A 16,930-nucleotide genomic window follows, 5' to 3' on the forward strand; every position below is an offset into this window, starting at 1 on the left:
ATGCTTTAACAGAAAAAAAAAATGAGTAAAAGATAAACAAGGGGATAGGAGAGGCATAAAGATGGAAAGAAAGCAAGAAATTAGAGAAGAGGAGATACACAGATGCCAAGGCGCAAAATGAAAAGGTAGGGAGGGATGTGACTGCGTTTGATACGAACAGAGGCAGGTAGTCAAACTGAAGCGGAGTAAAAGACGGGAATGAAGGAAACTTCGTGTGGTCCAATGGCAAAGGCCAATGATTTAGAGGTTGTTGATCCCGGGCAGGCGGCCCAGCAGCTCAGTGCAACCAATGACTCACTCACTCTCTCACACTCACTGGGAGCTGGCTCTCTGTCTAAGTCACCACACTTAAAACATCCTTATGTGTTTAGAGTCATTGAAGTGGAAACCAGGGCCTGCACCCATTGCTGGAAAGAGCTACTGAATCCCTCTCTCTCCCGCTCTCACTCTCCAGAATGTTCATAAACAGATGGCCGGACCTCATTAGCCATGTCACAACTACTGAGAACATCATGAACACATTGCATTCTCTCTGAATATGAAAGCCTGAACACCAAACCATAGACAATTAGTGCTGAAATAAGAAAAAAAGGAGAGTAGGTTAAAGGAGGGGCTTTGCAAACTTTTTTCATGCCACAGACCCTCAAATATGACGATCCCCTTGAGAGGAACACTAAAATATACAGGCAGCTATATATTTTTATGTACAAAGTCCCATTTATTCTTTATGAGAAAAAGGTACTATTATAAAAACAACATGTATGCAAAATTGTATAATTGGATTTTATATTATTGCTTTACTGGAAGCTGAAATAATTTAGGCACAGTAACATATCCACCACAGCAATTAAATTAAACAAACAAACTTTGTATGTAACATTTGGGTTCAAATCCTTTTTTTCAGTTTACATGCCTTTTATTTAATCATAATTGAATTCAGAGTGAACACTTGCTGGTGTACGTGTTATTTTAGTTCACTTTTGGCCTGTGCAAACAGTACAAGCAGTTCCCGTAAGGACTTACCATGATGGAGAAAAATGCTTTGTCGTTCTCATCTCTGCTATTAAACCGTGTTGTGTGCAGACGTTTGAGAGTAGCGTAATACTTAGATAGGGGCCACTTAAGAAGAACATTGACAAATGGTTGTCGACAGGACACTGTCACCTTTTCTCTTGCCTCTTAAGATATTTGCTTGAGTGTGGTTTGCCACCTCGGATCTGTGAGTTCAAGGGTGTTACTGGATTCTGTGTGGTCAGGGACTATCCACCCCTTGGTGGGGAGTATTTTTCTTCGAGGGCTATTGGGCCAGAGCTGAGCCTTGTTATTGCTGAATGAGACAACAGATCTAACCCAGGGACTTTCCCAAATGACAAAGCAAGAAATATCCTGCCATCTCCAACCTCAATTGACGACTATATATTAGGTTCTGGTCAGGACATAACTTCTCGTATAAAACCCAAAAGGATAGTGCATATTGTTGTTAACGTCCTCGGTACTAAATCAGAGCATATGTGAAATTGCGGTTTCGCTTGAAATTGAAACTTTAAGAGTTTTCTCATAACAAAAACTCATTTCGCCATCTGTTGTTTGTTGAAACGGGGACCTGGAAAGGGTTACAAATTACTCATAATGTCTAATAGAATGCCTAAATATTACCAATGGTGTCGTAATAGTCACAGTGTGTTTGTCACAACAGCGATGCTGAAAACGAGGTTTGAATGCATCGTTTTAAAGCTCATAAATTCTCACAGAGTCACGAAAAAATTGGAACAGTAACTCTCAGATATTTGTGGATATATGTAAGTATAAGTAGCCATTATCAGAGCAGCGAGATGCCAACGGAAGAATATTGTAGCTTCTGCACAATGGGATGGGTTATATCTCTCCAAACAGATGTGTAGCCAAACCACAGCTGTATCACACGTGTCTTTATGTATGTCACCCGCCAATACTTGACTGATCACAAACCGGTCTCCTGAGGACCTCAGCTTCGCCTCTGCTCGCATGTGAATCATTGTGATTTTTGCAGTGCAGAAAGACAGTCGCTTCTGAACGCGGAACAGGCCTGGCTGGATATGGTGGCAGGCTGTTCAACGCTCAGGGCCATTTCCATAATTACCCAACAGTCCAATCACTGTGGATTCCTGCAACTCCTGATCTCTGCTGATAATCAGCCAGTGTTCTGGTCAGCGCTGGACCCCCAAGGATGAACAGGTGCGGTAATGCGACTGATTGCAACTAATGCAACTGAGGTCTGTTCAGAGAGGACATTCCCCTCTGGACCTGCAATCTGAAGATCTCTCTATAGATGAGAAGAAAAGAGGACTTGTCCTGCATTTGGCTCAGTCTTATCAGAAACCCTCTGAAGAGCAAGAATGCCAGACATTCTCACAACTCTGTTAACGTAAGAGTGTTAGACACTCAGATCAACAAACTGTCTTGCTGTAGCCCATGATTGCCAACAGAGCACTTGGATGTTAGCATCTAATAGAAATAATGAATCAAGCAGGCGCATAAATAAATAAACAATACATGAGAGATAATGTATTAGCAAAAATACGGATTTACCTTATCTCATATGTTGCATTTAGGCAATTCAATAACAATTGCTTTATCGAAATCCACAGCTGTGTATGACTTTGAACTAAAGAGCCAAGGATATTGAACTTTGAATTTGCATAAATAGCAGATTTTTGCTGTGAGAAAAAATATAATGGGGATAATACTGAACATAATTTACTCCGCTTCATGTTGTTTGGATTAAAAACAAAAAACTCTTGATAGATTTTCTGTAAAAATTGAACAGAAAACTTGTATAAAATAAAAGTGATAATTTTAGTGATAATTAATTCATTTAAATTAATTTAATAATGTCTACCATGAGCTTTGACGTGTAAAAAAGTAATTCTCCTTTCACTTTTGAGCACAAACAGAAATGCTAAAAAGTGCAAGCAGCCACACGCATGCAGAGAGCAGTAGACATAGAGCTCTTAAACATAGGAAGTAAGGGCTTTACATTTCTGCATTTCATTTAAATACCATTGATATTTGTCTTGATAGTACATGTGGTATTATGGAAAGCATCATGATGACTTTGGATGAAGTTCATTAAAAGTGGTCTTTCCAGCAATTGTGGTCAGTAATAAGGCAGACCACAGTGCCACACACAAAGACAAGTCAGTGCGACTCTCATGTCAGTGAAATAAAGCAATAAACATGAAATGAATAAGATATAATGCAACCTAAAATACATATTTTGAACTTATATTTTACAGTCAATATAACGGTAACAGATTTGTACTCTAATGACCGATTGCATGCATGTAAACATTATGCACTCACTAAAATGTGTCTTGAACTCCATGCAACATTATTTTCCGTCAGCGTGTCATCTAGTGTGTATAATACTTTTCTTTACTTACACGATGACGCGCGTTCCCGGACTGGATAGACGTCATCGTGCGCGTTCCCCTTCTCGCGCGCTGGTTAAAAAGAAGGTGGAAAGAGCAAAGGGAAACATGTGAGTGCACTGGAGAGCATGCAACAGACAACTTAGTGCAACTTTTGATCAAACGCATCAACCTTTGTGCACCAACGGGATTTAACTTTTGGGAAAGGAGACGTACAATTTGTGTATATAGTCCGATCACTTCTTGTTTTTTATTTTTATTTTTGAATTTCTTATTAAAACACAGTATCATGTTTTTGTACACTTTAACAACATCATAACCAGCACTTGTCTTAATTTATTATCGTAATTTCTTTCTCTTTTTTTCGTTCTTTTTTTTTTTTTAAATACCTTTACTATTATTTAATTCAGACTGCTTTGCTTTCATCAAAATTAGTAATTCTATAACAACTTTCTGGACGCGTGGGGACTGTCATACAAGCAGTCCTGATTTCTGAGCAGTCGCGTGTTCCGCTTTTGGTTTAATCCCTCTGAAAATGATGCATTTGAAATTTGTGCTCTTGTTGGCCATCGCGGCCAATTTTTGGGAATGTAGTGATGCGAAATTCGGCGAGAAGGGAGAATTAAGTCCAAGGAGGAGGAGATGTTACGATGGAAGTCTGCCGAAGCGCCTGAAGAAGAAGGAGAGAAAACTGTCACTGGAGGGAAGCGGCGGAGGGGAGGTTTGTCACAGGCTCTATCCTCGCGTGTCCTGCTGTCCGTCCAGAAGAGCTCCGTATCAGATCCTCCATCGGAGAGATGCTCGGGTATGTTCAGGCTTCTTGCAGCCTCAAAATGACCTAGTGATTCTCTTACGTGTTGTGTTACGACGCAAAGACCGTGCGTTGATTTAAAGATGTTTGCAACAGCAGTATGTAGTGGGATAATGGTTGGTCTTGTAGTGAACGTATGGATACTTATGCGCACTGTGCGTACTGAACGCGTTTTGCGTTAACGCAGAGACGCAGCGCGGTGCGTCGGAGCGCGAGTCTCGATGCGCGGTTTTAAAAGTTGATAAACGCCGATAACCACGGCGGGATCGTTCGCAATGGCTAAAGACGTCCGTCCCGCGCATGTTTGCGTAGAAAAACAAGCAAAAACAGCTCGGAGCGAGGTTAGAGCGCGTGCGGTGCTCTTCACTTGCGAGCACGAGGCGTATGAATGAAATCGCTTAATTTTCACGCTCCCCTGCTGCAACATTGTGTTTCCGAAATCGCAATCGCACTTAAAAGATGTGTTCCCGCAGTTAAATGTTTGTATCTATAGATTAGACGTTTTGCTCAACTTTTCACGCTGATGTTTCAGTGACAGCATGTGCTCCTCGCAGTGATGGACATAATTTACATAAAACAGATGGGAAACAAATGTCTCCCGATCGGTAATGAATCGCACCTTTCTGAGGCTTTCTATAGACGTGAGAAGATTCATCTCAATAGTTTTATCAATGAACACATTCTATGCCGAGAAATCGCTCTCTTTTCTCATGTAAACAACCTCCGCGAATCGACATACGCGGCTGGGTGGCATCGCACGTCGGTTTGCGACAAAAAGCCATATTGCATCATTTAATTTGCTCAAGTCATGCAAATAAGAGCGAGGCTGAATGGAACAAAAAAGAGTCGACATCTCCTCCTCCCCACTACACTGCCCACACACGGAGTCTTTTTGCTTATGGCAAAAGAATAACAACAACACCATTGTGTTTGTTAGTTTCACTAATGGGTGAAGCTGGAGAACATCATTCTCCCCCAGTCCTTGGCTCTGTCCAAGTGTTAGTTAATGCCTTTGAGTGAGTATTTGTCCTGCTCCCCACCCCAAACTTACTTACACCAATTCCCAGAGGGCCGAAATGGTTTCACTTAAGCTGTTTAAAACAAGCTTACAGGTTTTGTGGGGAAGTTAGCTCAGTTGTGGTTTGGTTTGAACTGTGATTTCCGTGAATCACATCAGGTGATTCATTCGGTAAATCGTCTGTTTGTTTAATCTTAAGGTTGTGGTAACTCCGATCAACGATCATTTTTTTCTGGCACCTCGGAAAGAACTTGTGAGCTGTAGTTGCCCCCATTGTTTGACACTAAATGACGAGCCATTGTTTTCGAACGTATCTTTGTGTTTACATTTGTTCTGTCAGTTCCATTGACAAAGGATATTATGTGCCGTGATGTATAATCCCAACATGTGCTCCGATTTTGCTTTTTAAACATGACTGTCATGACTTTTCGTGCCGAACAACACGATTTCAAAGCATCTACTATTAATGTCACTAATGGAGAGCTGGACTTAAGCTTATATATGCCTCCTATTTGCACTGACATGTTTCGACAGCCATTACGTACTGCCGTAAAAGGCTGTGATGTAGACCGTGGTGTGATTTGAAGCGGCTTTGGACAACTTTTGGCATTTTTTGGAAAACACAAAAAAAAAACACAAAGGTCCTCTTGTTGCTGGTGAGGGTGATGGCAACATTGGAGCCCATCCCAGCAACATATGGGTAGAGTGCATGGTTGAGAGCACACAAATGCTTCTCTCCATGGACCATGTGCCAGTCCATGGCTCACTAAATCAATGGGCAATTTAAAGCAGGAGAGTTGCCACTCACAGACCAGGCTGACACACCAAACCACTGCAAGATTGAGAGCGAAGAGAGCACGAAAATTCACGTTCCAAACGTTCTGGTTCATACGGAGGTGTCAATACATTTTTTGGACACCGTTTTATCTTCCACCCACAAAGATGGTTTTGATTCACTTGAAAGAATCTGGAGAATCAAAATCAAAGAAATCTGTCAAAATGGTTTACTACGCAGAGCAGTGGGCCGGGGAGGAGGTGGCCCGTCTATACGCTGTCTGCTGGGTCTGCTGGTCTAATTGACTTGGACAGACTGCTAATTTGTTGATACCAGCACGGGAATGATGTGCCCGTCTATCTATAAATTGGTGTTTACACATGGACCTCACACAGAGAGAGGGAGGTTTACCAGACTGCTGCGGCACAGGCGCATGTCTGGGGAAGGGAGCAGATTACATTGTTGTTTTATTACAGCTAATTTGTTACATAAATAAGCCTGCTCATTTTCTCGGCCCTAATCTACTGTTTACTTTTGTTTGGTGACTTAAGAAACATTTTGAGTATCCTCATTTCGGTCCGTTCGCTCCAGCATGGGTTCAGCTGCCATGCGAGGTGCAATTTTGGCTTGCTGTTTGTGAGCTGAAATAAACAAATCAGGAGAAATCAAGTCCACATGGATGTGTGGTGTTTGTTAAGAGAGATGTTTAGAATGTGAATTGCGTCCAATTAACGAGAAAACATTCCAAAAATGTGTGTCAAACCACATAGTTTGATTTTTCTTTTATTATATATATATATACCCAATACACAGTCATGGTATAGAACCGCATTCAATTAGCAGCATGGTTCTAACCTTTGCTGGTTGTTTTTTGCTCCTCAGATCTTCTCAACCAATAACACAGAGTGTTCTAGACTGCTGGAGGAGATTAAGTGTGCCCATTGCTCACCACATGCCCAGATGCTCTTCCACTCGCGCAAACTTGAAAAGGCACCACACAGAGAACAAGATCTACCCCGCTTATGTTACGACTACTGCCAAGAGTTCTACTACACCTGCCGAGGACACGTACCAGGTAACAAACAAGATCAATGCAAGAGTTTTATTTAAAAAAACATTAGTATGTTCATCAGGAACAACTGATGGAGCTCTTCTGACTCATGTATCACAGCCCAGTCCAGGTGAAAAAATTGCCTCAGGTGCATTAATCAGCCTTTAAAGGTGCATATTGGGAGAATGCAAAACATCCATGGCAGCTCCTGCTTAGCAAAGAGAGATTGTTTCATTTGTTATTCAAGCAGTGCCATTCAAGAACCACTTGTTGCTGTCTTTCTTTTTTCCTTTATTAAACTTTGCCATGACTTAAGCGCCATAAAAAGCATTAAATTATTGGTATTATAGAAATATAAATGATAAAAATGTCATATTTAAAATAAACAACAAAAAAGAAATTTGAAGTTGTGACAAACTAAACGAAGGACTCAAAAACACCCCAAACAAAGCTCTAAAAAATGTAGCTGTAAATGAATGATTTTATGACCTGTTTCTTCCCTTCGGTCCTTTGGCAAGCGTCTTATTTTACGTCAACACAGCCTGCCAAGATGTGTTTGGTGTTTATGTGCGTCTGTCTTTGGGTATGTGTGTGTGCGCAGTCTGACTACGGTCTAGACATGACTGACACTCACACCTCACACGACACACACTTTACAGGATGCAGCGGAAAACGAGGCCTGTTCAAGGCAATGCTCACATAATCAGTTTGTTTTTCTTGGTGGCAGCCTACGTTCAATGAAAAGACAAACATTAAGGCCTCTGAAACATAAGGGGGGGGGGAACAGATGGCAGTGGGGAGGAGTCCGAAGACCTGAAAAGCTCTAAGCCATCATGAGGTTTGTATTTTCTCCCAAACATGAATGACATCAGGAGCAAACATCCAATAGCTGCTCCATAGTGTTGCAACATTCGCTGCATGATGCATTCCATCAGATGGAATGGTATGCAAAAGCTGGCCGCCAGACCAAACCTTCTTCCTATCAGTGCAGCTATAACAGATTAGATGGGGGCCGATATACAAACACAAGCCACACGCACATACGCAGCCACGGAAATGCAAATGGACCGACAAAGATGAGACACTGTATGCATACAGTTTACCTTTCAATCTTCCTCTGCTAAACAGATAAATAAGGGTGTGCTGTCGGTTGCGACTCTTTATAGAGGGAATGAGCGTATGGGAAAGAGAGAGAGAGAGAGAGAAAACGGTGGTAAAGGCTCTGAGAACAGGAGCTGGGGCCAAAAGACTCTACCCCCTCCCCTCTCCCCCTCCCAAATCAGCATATGTGGTGACGAATGACACATTTATTTTTCTACAAAGGTTGTGTATATGTAAAACTGCTGAAGTGCATCAAGATGTCAAGTACTTTGGGTGGCCACCCAGGTTGCTTTGGAAGATAACCAGATGGAAGTATAACTATAGCGCTGAGGATGTGGAGTCTCTTTCTCTCTGTCCTGTTTTTTGTAGGCCAGTACAATAAAACTAGAGCATATTGTGGAGGGGCTGAGACCGTAGTTGAGGCCACACAGTGTTTTCGCCATGTTTAGGGAAGTTATAAATTGTTCAAATTAGACAGTCCTTTAAGTTCATGTGATTAATTTATATCCATATTTTTAACCCTGTTTTTAAACCGTGATTGCGCATTGGTTCTCGACAGTAATAAAAGTCCTCTCAGTTCCCTGAGGTTAATGAGAAACATTTCAGTTGCAAATATTCATTTTACAGTTGTCTGTTCAATGCGTTGATCTCATTTGATGTCGTGAAGATTAAACTTCGAATTGGTTTGCGTACCAAAAAACGCGTAATCTTAAATATTCAGCAACGTTATATCAGAACTGGATAACAAGAAATCTAATCAAATGAGAGGTTAGGAGGTTAAGACATGACCTGTGGCAGATATTCACTCGAAAAAATCGCTTTGAGAAGATATATTCACACCCCACATCAGCAGACACTTTTTTTGATCCCCATGACCTCATAGATATAACGGAGACATAAACAGCTTCCCACACACTCTTGAAAAAAGATTACAAAATGGGTTTTTGCGATACAATAGAACAGTGGCCTCAAACTCAATTCCTGGATGGGAAAGGCTCTGCAGAGTTTAGCTTCAACCATCATCAAATCACACCTGTTTGGATGTTTCTAGTGATCTTGATTAGCTGGATCAGGTGTGTTTGATTAGGGATGGAGCTAAACTGTGCAGAGCTTTGGACCTCTAGAAATTGAGTTTAAGAGCAATGCATTAGAAGAACAATTATGGGTTTCCCAAAGAACCTTTAGGTGAACTGCTGTTCTGTTCCAAAATATTTTTTTTTTCTTAGAATAAAGAACATTTTAATAAATCGAATAACCCATTTGCATTACAAGAACCCCTGTCTGTTGGAAATACTTTGATTTTAAGATTCTTCATGGAACCATAGATGTAAAAAAAAACAAAAACTTTTATTTGTTGTTCTCTAAGGCATAGAAATGCTATGGTCATTATAAACAATGATATCACTTGATTTTATAGTAATTTGAGTGAATAGTTAATTTGAATCAGAATTTTTTTAACTTGTTCCCACATCATGATTTATTAGTAAATAGTCTGAATGGTCATAAAATGCTTTTTTATTTTATCCATCAATATGAAATATGGACATGGAAGGATACAGAAAATCATGGGAATTTAAAAGTGTGGGAACTGCATAGATTCTGACCTCTCAGCTGCTATTGACAACAACTTTCAAGACCCTTACCGCTCACACCAGCAGGCCCAAGATAACCACTGCGGTTTGTGTGTGGGTGGTATGGCAGTGTGAGTGGAGGTGGTGGTGGTGGTGGGTGTGTGTGTGCGTTTGATCTCACTGTTGTGTTTAGATGTTTAGGGATATCCTATCACCTCTGTTGTTGGTGCTGTTGCTTCCCTCCCACACGCAGCCCCCTTCCTCATGTGGCATGGGGGGCTCACTGTAGATAAAAGGAAGTAGAGGAGTGTGTTTGTGTTTCTATCACTGCTGTATTTGCTCTACTCCTCCCCATGAGAGCGCTTAGCTAAGGTGGTAAGCATATCAGTGAGGTTTTCAGGTCAGCCAAACCGAGTCCTGTCCTCTCTTCTTGTCGCGCTGCTCATTCAGCCAAAAGGTTCCTGTAAAATATGATTTAATTGCCGCACATTTAATTTTCAGAATTTTCTTTGCACATTCCTCAACTCTAGATGTCTGAATTACTGTCAATTTGTTTTGGCTATGGTTGGAGAAATAAATAAGGGTGTTTTCCGTGAAAGTAAGCAAGCAAACTTAATCTCTTAAATATAATCAATCAGTTTGGGTGTGTACTTATCATTTATTTGGATTTGACCTGCAAGTTTCTGCTGAAAGACATAACAGCAAAGGAGATACACACTAAGCGTTTGGCATTTTTGGGTTTAATTAAACTCACAAACTTTCCACATACGGACCACACATGTCTGAAGCGGTTTGTAATACCTCAATAGGGTTCAACCATCACATAATTGTAGCACCCAGAAGTGTGTATCTGTCAGATATGACCGTTTTTAACAAATGGTTAAAGGTCTGGAGTCTGGAACGATATGAATGACCATGACTTGCACTTGTCAGATATGAGAGGCAAAAACAAATGTCTTGATTTGAGACTCAGTACTTCATAAATGCACCATAGTCAAGATAGGAATTAAGCTTGGCACTGGAATCACCACCAAAACGCCCACACAATAAGCCGTCTGATGGCTGAGGACATACTTGACTCGAGTACAGCTTTGACTGTAGGGGATTCAGTTGGTTTTGGAGGTGATTACATCATCCATGGACCCTGTGTGGTGTCTATCTCAGGCTGAGACCAGTTGTCTGTCTGTCTGTGTTTTTTAGAACTGTTCCAAGCCGACGTGGATGAGTTCTGCCAGTACTATGGAAGGAAGGACGGAGGCCTGTGCTTTCCAGATTTTCACAGAAAGCAACTGCGCAGAGATTCCAACTACCTGTTAGATGAAAAAATAGAAGTGATTAACAGGTATACTTAATTGGGTTTTACACACACATTTGTTGAACAGTACATATTTAGTTAACCTGAAAATAAAATCTGTTAATATTTATTTATTCATTCCAGATATAAAAGACGAATTTATGAAGAATGTTCTGGTCAATCTTTGCAATATAATAAAAGTTAAATAGAGCTTTCAGGCACCAAAATGCCACACCCCATATATATATATGTATAATATGAAGAGTTACATGATAACATGGTTTTTAACAATTTTCAAAAATCAGGTTTTTTCATTGTGCAATCCAATTTTTACGTACTTTTGCATCATTTGCAACATTTCCAGTTCCCATTCATTTGAACTTTGTTATATGAAGGCGATTAAATAATGACCAAATATCCATTTTTTGGGTGAGCTGTTCCCTGTTGATGACATCTGCGTGCATCAGGCATGAGAGAAGCCTTCTTACAGTCATATAATATCCCATGGCTCAGTCTGACTGGCCTGCTTAGACTTCTAGGTCATCAGGGCAGCCTCAACAAGGTCACTAGAGACAAGACACGCCTGAATAACCTTCCATGTCACAACATTCCTGCACTCGTTGACTGGTCCATTGCCCCCTTTCCAAGCCAGAGCTTTGTGTCCAGACTGAATTTAGCCAGCTTTAAGAACACAAAGAAAGTGCTTATATGGCAGGAACTATGAACTGTTGGTGACAGCCAGAGGGCTTTGACCATTTGTGACAGGACATAGCAAGGGATGTCATTTTGGGGCTGGCTCTGACTTAGCTCATAGCTGAATATCCTGTTGATTGTAATCTCATATTAGTATCAGGAAAAGACTTAAGTATCACTTCTCATAGCTTACAATGATGGATTCATATGTGTAGTCAACAAGATCACCTGTAGTACTCCTAAATCACTGATAGTCAAGTATGGTAACAAGTTATGCTGCTTCTATAATTCCTATAACTATTCTTCAAACTGATGTAGTTAAAGGAGAAGTTCATCCAAAAATGTAAATGCTGTTATATATTTCCCCTTATTTTGTTCCAAACCTGTAAGAACTTTGTTCATCTTTGGAACACAAATAGAGAGTTTTCTGGCCCTTCATAGACAGCAAGGGAACTACCACATTCAAGGCCCATAAAGATATGGATATCATTCAAATAGTCCATGTGAAATTAGTGGTTCAACCTTAATTTTATGAAACTACGAGAATAACTTTGTTCAACTGTGTTAGTATTCAATGCACATTTATGACAGTACCAAAACTCACGTCAGCTGAACCACTGATGTCACATGGATTGTCTATTCAGGGTCAGAAAGCTCTCAGATTTCATAAAAAATATCTTAAATTGTACTTCCAAGATGAACAAAACAGGTCGTACTGGTTTGGAAGGACACAAGGGTAAGTAAATGATGACAGAATTTAAATTTAAGCAGTGAGTTAGTTCTCTCTTAATGACACATGAGTAATCATCACACTCAGCATTCGGTCATTATTCCGATCTGATTTAATGACATATTTCAGTGCATTGTGCCCTCAACATCTTGCAACAACCAACACAGTAATAAATGCTTTACTTTTGTGTGAACTTCTGGGGAAAATAATGATGAGCTGTGAATCCGCCATGTGTTTTGAGAAGGCCCTGAGCCCACAGTCATTGTAAAAAGAATGTCATAATTCTTCATCGGACCTCCCATTGCGAAGGGCCAGTAAAGCAGCATATCTGATCAGGCACAGTCACTGCAAGCACGTCAGACTGACGTTATTCTACAGCTTAGGCACAAGATGTCAGACATACATTTGCTGCCAGTTTACCCCCCTATTACATCTATGGAAAATCCCTCCAAGACTGCTTGTTAACAGGAGCACCCACACTGCTGATGCCCTTGTTTTATTTAAGGCATAATGTGAGTTGGCGTGTCCCCACATCAAATGTGATTTGTGGTTAATGGAACACTTGTTTCACAGCTTGAGAGCCCCCAACTTCTGACTATGTTAAATGAACTTCTCCTGTGGCGTTTTATTCAGTCTACTCCCAAATCAGTGTGTCAAGCAGAAAAGATTCTGTTGCATTTTAAATTGTAATAAACTAGCTTATAACGATTAAACGCATATGGTTCTACTGTTTATGGCAAAAGAAATAGACGTTAGACAAGAGCTTGAAAGCCTGATGCATGAACTAGCCCATCTAAATTTCTAATCTTTCCATTCCTTTCCTATAGAAAACATAAACACAACTGCTACTGCACTCAGGAGATCCTTAGTGGTCTTCGACAGCCTATTGGTGTGGTGCATTGTGGGGATGGATCACAGCGGCTTTTTATTTTGGAGAAGGAAGGCTTTGTCCGTATCCTAACACATGACATGGAGCTCCTAAAAGAGCCTTTTCTGGACATTCATAAGCTTGTCCAAAGTGGCATAAAGGTAAGTGAAAGCTGTTATCAGTTGCCATTGTGATGTTATCAGTTGGCTGGATTGACAAAGTTTTATATACCTAAAGGTGTGATCAGTGTTTTTTTAATTAAGAAGTACTATATGTAAAGAAACAAATCTGAAATTTCATGTGCACTTGTGTCAGATTAAGATTCCAGTCTCAGCAGTAATATGAAAAACATTTTTAGAGCTTCTTTAGAGAAACAAAACCTGCAATTATGCAATTCAAAATTTATAAAAACACTTCTTCAGGAAAAAGTTTTTTCTGGTGTCAAATACTGCACTTTTCCGATCATATAGTCTCTTTAAATGTGCACCTTTTTTAATATGATTTAATTCCATTAATTTATTAGGAGGCTATTTACTCCAAATCATATCCCAGTGGAACCTTTCAAGCATTTTTGTCAGGGATGCTAATAACTTTTAGCAAAACTTGTTAAATTTTTTTTTTGTATTTTCTCACCCAACATTGCTGACATATCTGCCTCTGAAGAGGAACTAGCTCCTATTTGATATTCATACAGCCTGACCTCCCACCATCAGAGAAGTCTGTCTCGCATAAATCAGGAAGCCTCGCTGAAACCTGAAAGATCTGTTGTTCATCATTTTGGTTTGGCACCTTCTCAGACGAAGCCGAGGTGGGAGAAATAACCCTAACAGAATAGAATCTTTAAGGAGCACAATAACAACTTCTATGGATTTATTTCCATTTTTCCTCTCCTCCCACCACAAATCAAAACCTGAATGGAGGGTGATACTGACGCCAAAAATAGTGTTGGCGCAAAATTTGTATTATTATACAAATGTATTCTGTATGTGGGCTTCTATGTGTGTGGTTTGCTTGCTGTCAACCTGACTGCCAGCAGAGGAAACCTTGTGTTTGATTGTTGAGGATCAGTGAGAAAGGCTGAAATGTTGCCAGCTGTAGCGTTCGCTTACATGCATGTCTGTCAGTAGTAGTTATGGCGTGTGTCACAACAGATGTTTATCTGCCCCCACAAGAACTGAGGCATTCTGCAATTGGAGAGCATTTTGTTTAGCAAGTGTCCGGAGATGTAGGAAGAGACCTGCTTTTTGACAGGAAGTTTATGTATATTGCATACCTCCCGTTGCTTCACTTATAAAAGGAGAAAGAGCAATTATGGAGTCAACATGCAACAGCCCCACAGGAAAGACCCCCAATGTGCCTTATCGTCATTAAACATAATTGGTTGTCGATAAAGCAATCATTACGACAATTAGAGTAAGCTCAAGCCCGGGCAGACCCCAAGAGTGCTATTCTGTCAAGTTTAGCCATTATCATTCCGAGTCGGCTATGTTTACTCGGAGCATCAACAGGACATGTGGCCTTTGTGCCCGTGGAAGGCCTTGGGATCCACTGGGACCCGACTTGGGCATGAAGGGGGATGATAGTGTTTTATCATGACTTTGATTCTAATGTTCTGTATCTCCTTCAAGCGCAATCCCCTTACTGCCAGTTAAGCCAAACTGCTTGGAAACAATGCTCTGTCTACTTGAGGGAGTCTCCCAGAGCGCCGTGGGTGTTCTCTGATGAAACCATATCTCTTCAGTCACTCACACACGCACACAAACTGTGTGACATTATCAAATATTCTGTGCTACTTGTGCTTCTCCAATTACTGACAGAAGTTGTGTACTGAAATACAGACACACGACTGATCCCCTTCCTTTTATCCTTAATACCACCTTTATGATTTTTTATGAATTTAAATTTGGGTCCAGATGTACATACAATGACTTACATGCACATCTTCTGGTCTTAATATCTTAATTAAAATAAATTTTATATATATTTTGCAGGACATAAAGTCAAAATCGTCAAAGTCGTAATATAAATAAGAAGGCCTTTTAATTGGTCTTTTATGGTTATTATTGCAGTTTTCACCAACCAAGAAAATACATGTAATTATATGATGCAGAGGACACCTGCAGACACATATGACTATGTCAAGGTCAATTACACAATGCTATTTACCTTAATCTTTTTTGATGTTCATAAATAATTCATGCTATTAAAAAATAATCACTACAGAAAACTAACATTCATTCAAAAGGTAAGAAAATATGACCTTTTACTTCATGGCTACACCGCATGATATTTTTAGATGCATTGAAATGCTTTATAAATGATATATTTTTTTAAAAGCATATGAAACCAACATGCATGTAAAGAGAATATTCTATAGAACTTGATCGTTTGATTTTTTTTTTTCTTTATAGTAGACACTCTAGTTTGTCTTGATGTCTCAATTCAGATCTTCCAAAGAAAGTGTCAAAGATCAAACACCCAATGGTTTTGACCCAGAGAACTTTTGCCATTTTGGTTTCTGCTGCATAGATCTAGCAAGCTGGAATGCACTGGCTACTGAAGAAGCATATTATAGGACTGCGGTCCTATTTGATTTATTGCAAACTACTTTATTACACACTCTCACATCTATGGCTGGTCTTCAAGTACAACCCTACACCAGGTTTCAACAAAGTAAGAACACTATCAGCAAAAGCCCTTAAATAGTTAACAAGTAGTTATCTATTTTTGGAGCTATCTTGTAAACTAGTTACTTGTGTTCCAGATGACGAAAAAAGTCATACAGTGATCCTGAAGTGTACGATTTCAGTGCTCTAAAGTGTTTATCTTCTAAACTATTTGTGTGAAAGAGCCCTGATTCAGTTTGTGTTGACGTGATAGGTACACAAGTATGGGACTGCTTTGTTGTTGTCTTGCTAGACATAGTGAAGAAGACATCTGCACGCAATGTGAGCGGAGTTCCATTGTGGTGTATCAGCTAACTCAAGGGGTCCAGCTGCAAAAAACTATTCCTTGCCGAAGCAAATAGATCACAGCATGTTGTGCACTCTGTCACTTGACACGCACAGCTGTTGAGCTCTTTCAGCTCGACGAGCAGGAGGGCTCTCAACTCTGTCAAAAAATAAGTATCCTAGCTTTGACAAATGGACCTTTTCCACCCTCGTCCTCTGACTCTTTGAACAGTTCTCTTTGAGAAACGGCCTCTTGCTTAGCTGTCATCTCACATAACTTCCTGGACGAGGTTTTAACTTCACGAGGACCCCCGAGACAGGATGAGCACCTGTGATGGAGCCATTCAGAAGATTTGTGGATTGCTCCAGAGAGCTGCTGCTGCAATAAGTGAATGTTATCCTACGATTCGATCTGCTCTTTTCACCGCTTGAAAGTGAGCGATCCTCCAGCGCTGTCACAGGATTAATGTGTGTTAACAGGTGGAGGAGGGGGATTTGACTTGGGTCTTGGGATTCATTGTGTTGAACTAAATGGAACTCTGAATTAGTGTGAGCATTTCAGATTGCCTTTGAGGTAGGCACGCATTGTTTTTCTCCAATCAGCTCGGGTGGAATGCCTCTTTATGTAGGATTGCCTGAGCCAATAAGGATCAAAAG

General features: G+C 40.3%; 1 protein-coding gene across 1 annotated transcript in view; it reads left to right on the plus strand.

The window, feature by feature from the left end:
* The first annotated feature begins 3,509 nt into the window (after positions 1 to 3,509).
* The window catches only part of LOC122345793 (hedgehog interacting protein), a 32,353-nt gene continuing 18,932 nt past the window's right edge, over positions 3,510 to 16,930 (plus strand). The window contains exons 1-4 of the mRNA XM_043240258.1: positions 3,510 to 4,215; positions 6,897 to 7,089; positions 10,938 to 11,079; positions 13,282 to 13,483. Coding sequence (XP_043096193.1) covers positions 3,946 to 4,215; positions 6,897 to 7,089; positions 10,938 to 11,079; positions 13,282 to 13,483 — 807 coding nt within the window. The 5' untranslated portion in view covers positions 3,510 to 3,945. The remainder of the gene's footprint in view (positions 4,216 to 6,896; positions 7,090 to 10,937; positions 11,080 to 13,281; positions 13,484 to 16,930) is intronic.

Source organism: Puntigrus tetrazona, chromosome 1 (genome assembly GCF_018831695.1).
Source record: "Puntigrus tetrazona isolate hp1 chromosome 1, ASM1883169v1, whole genome shotgun sequence".
Lineage (NCBI taxonomy): Eukaryota > Metazoa > Chordata > Actinopteri > Cypriniformes > Cyprinidae > Puntigrus > Puntigrus tetrazona.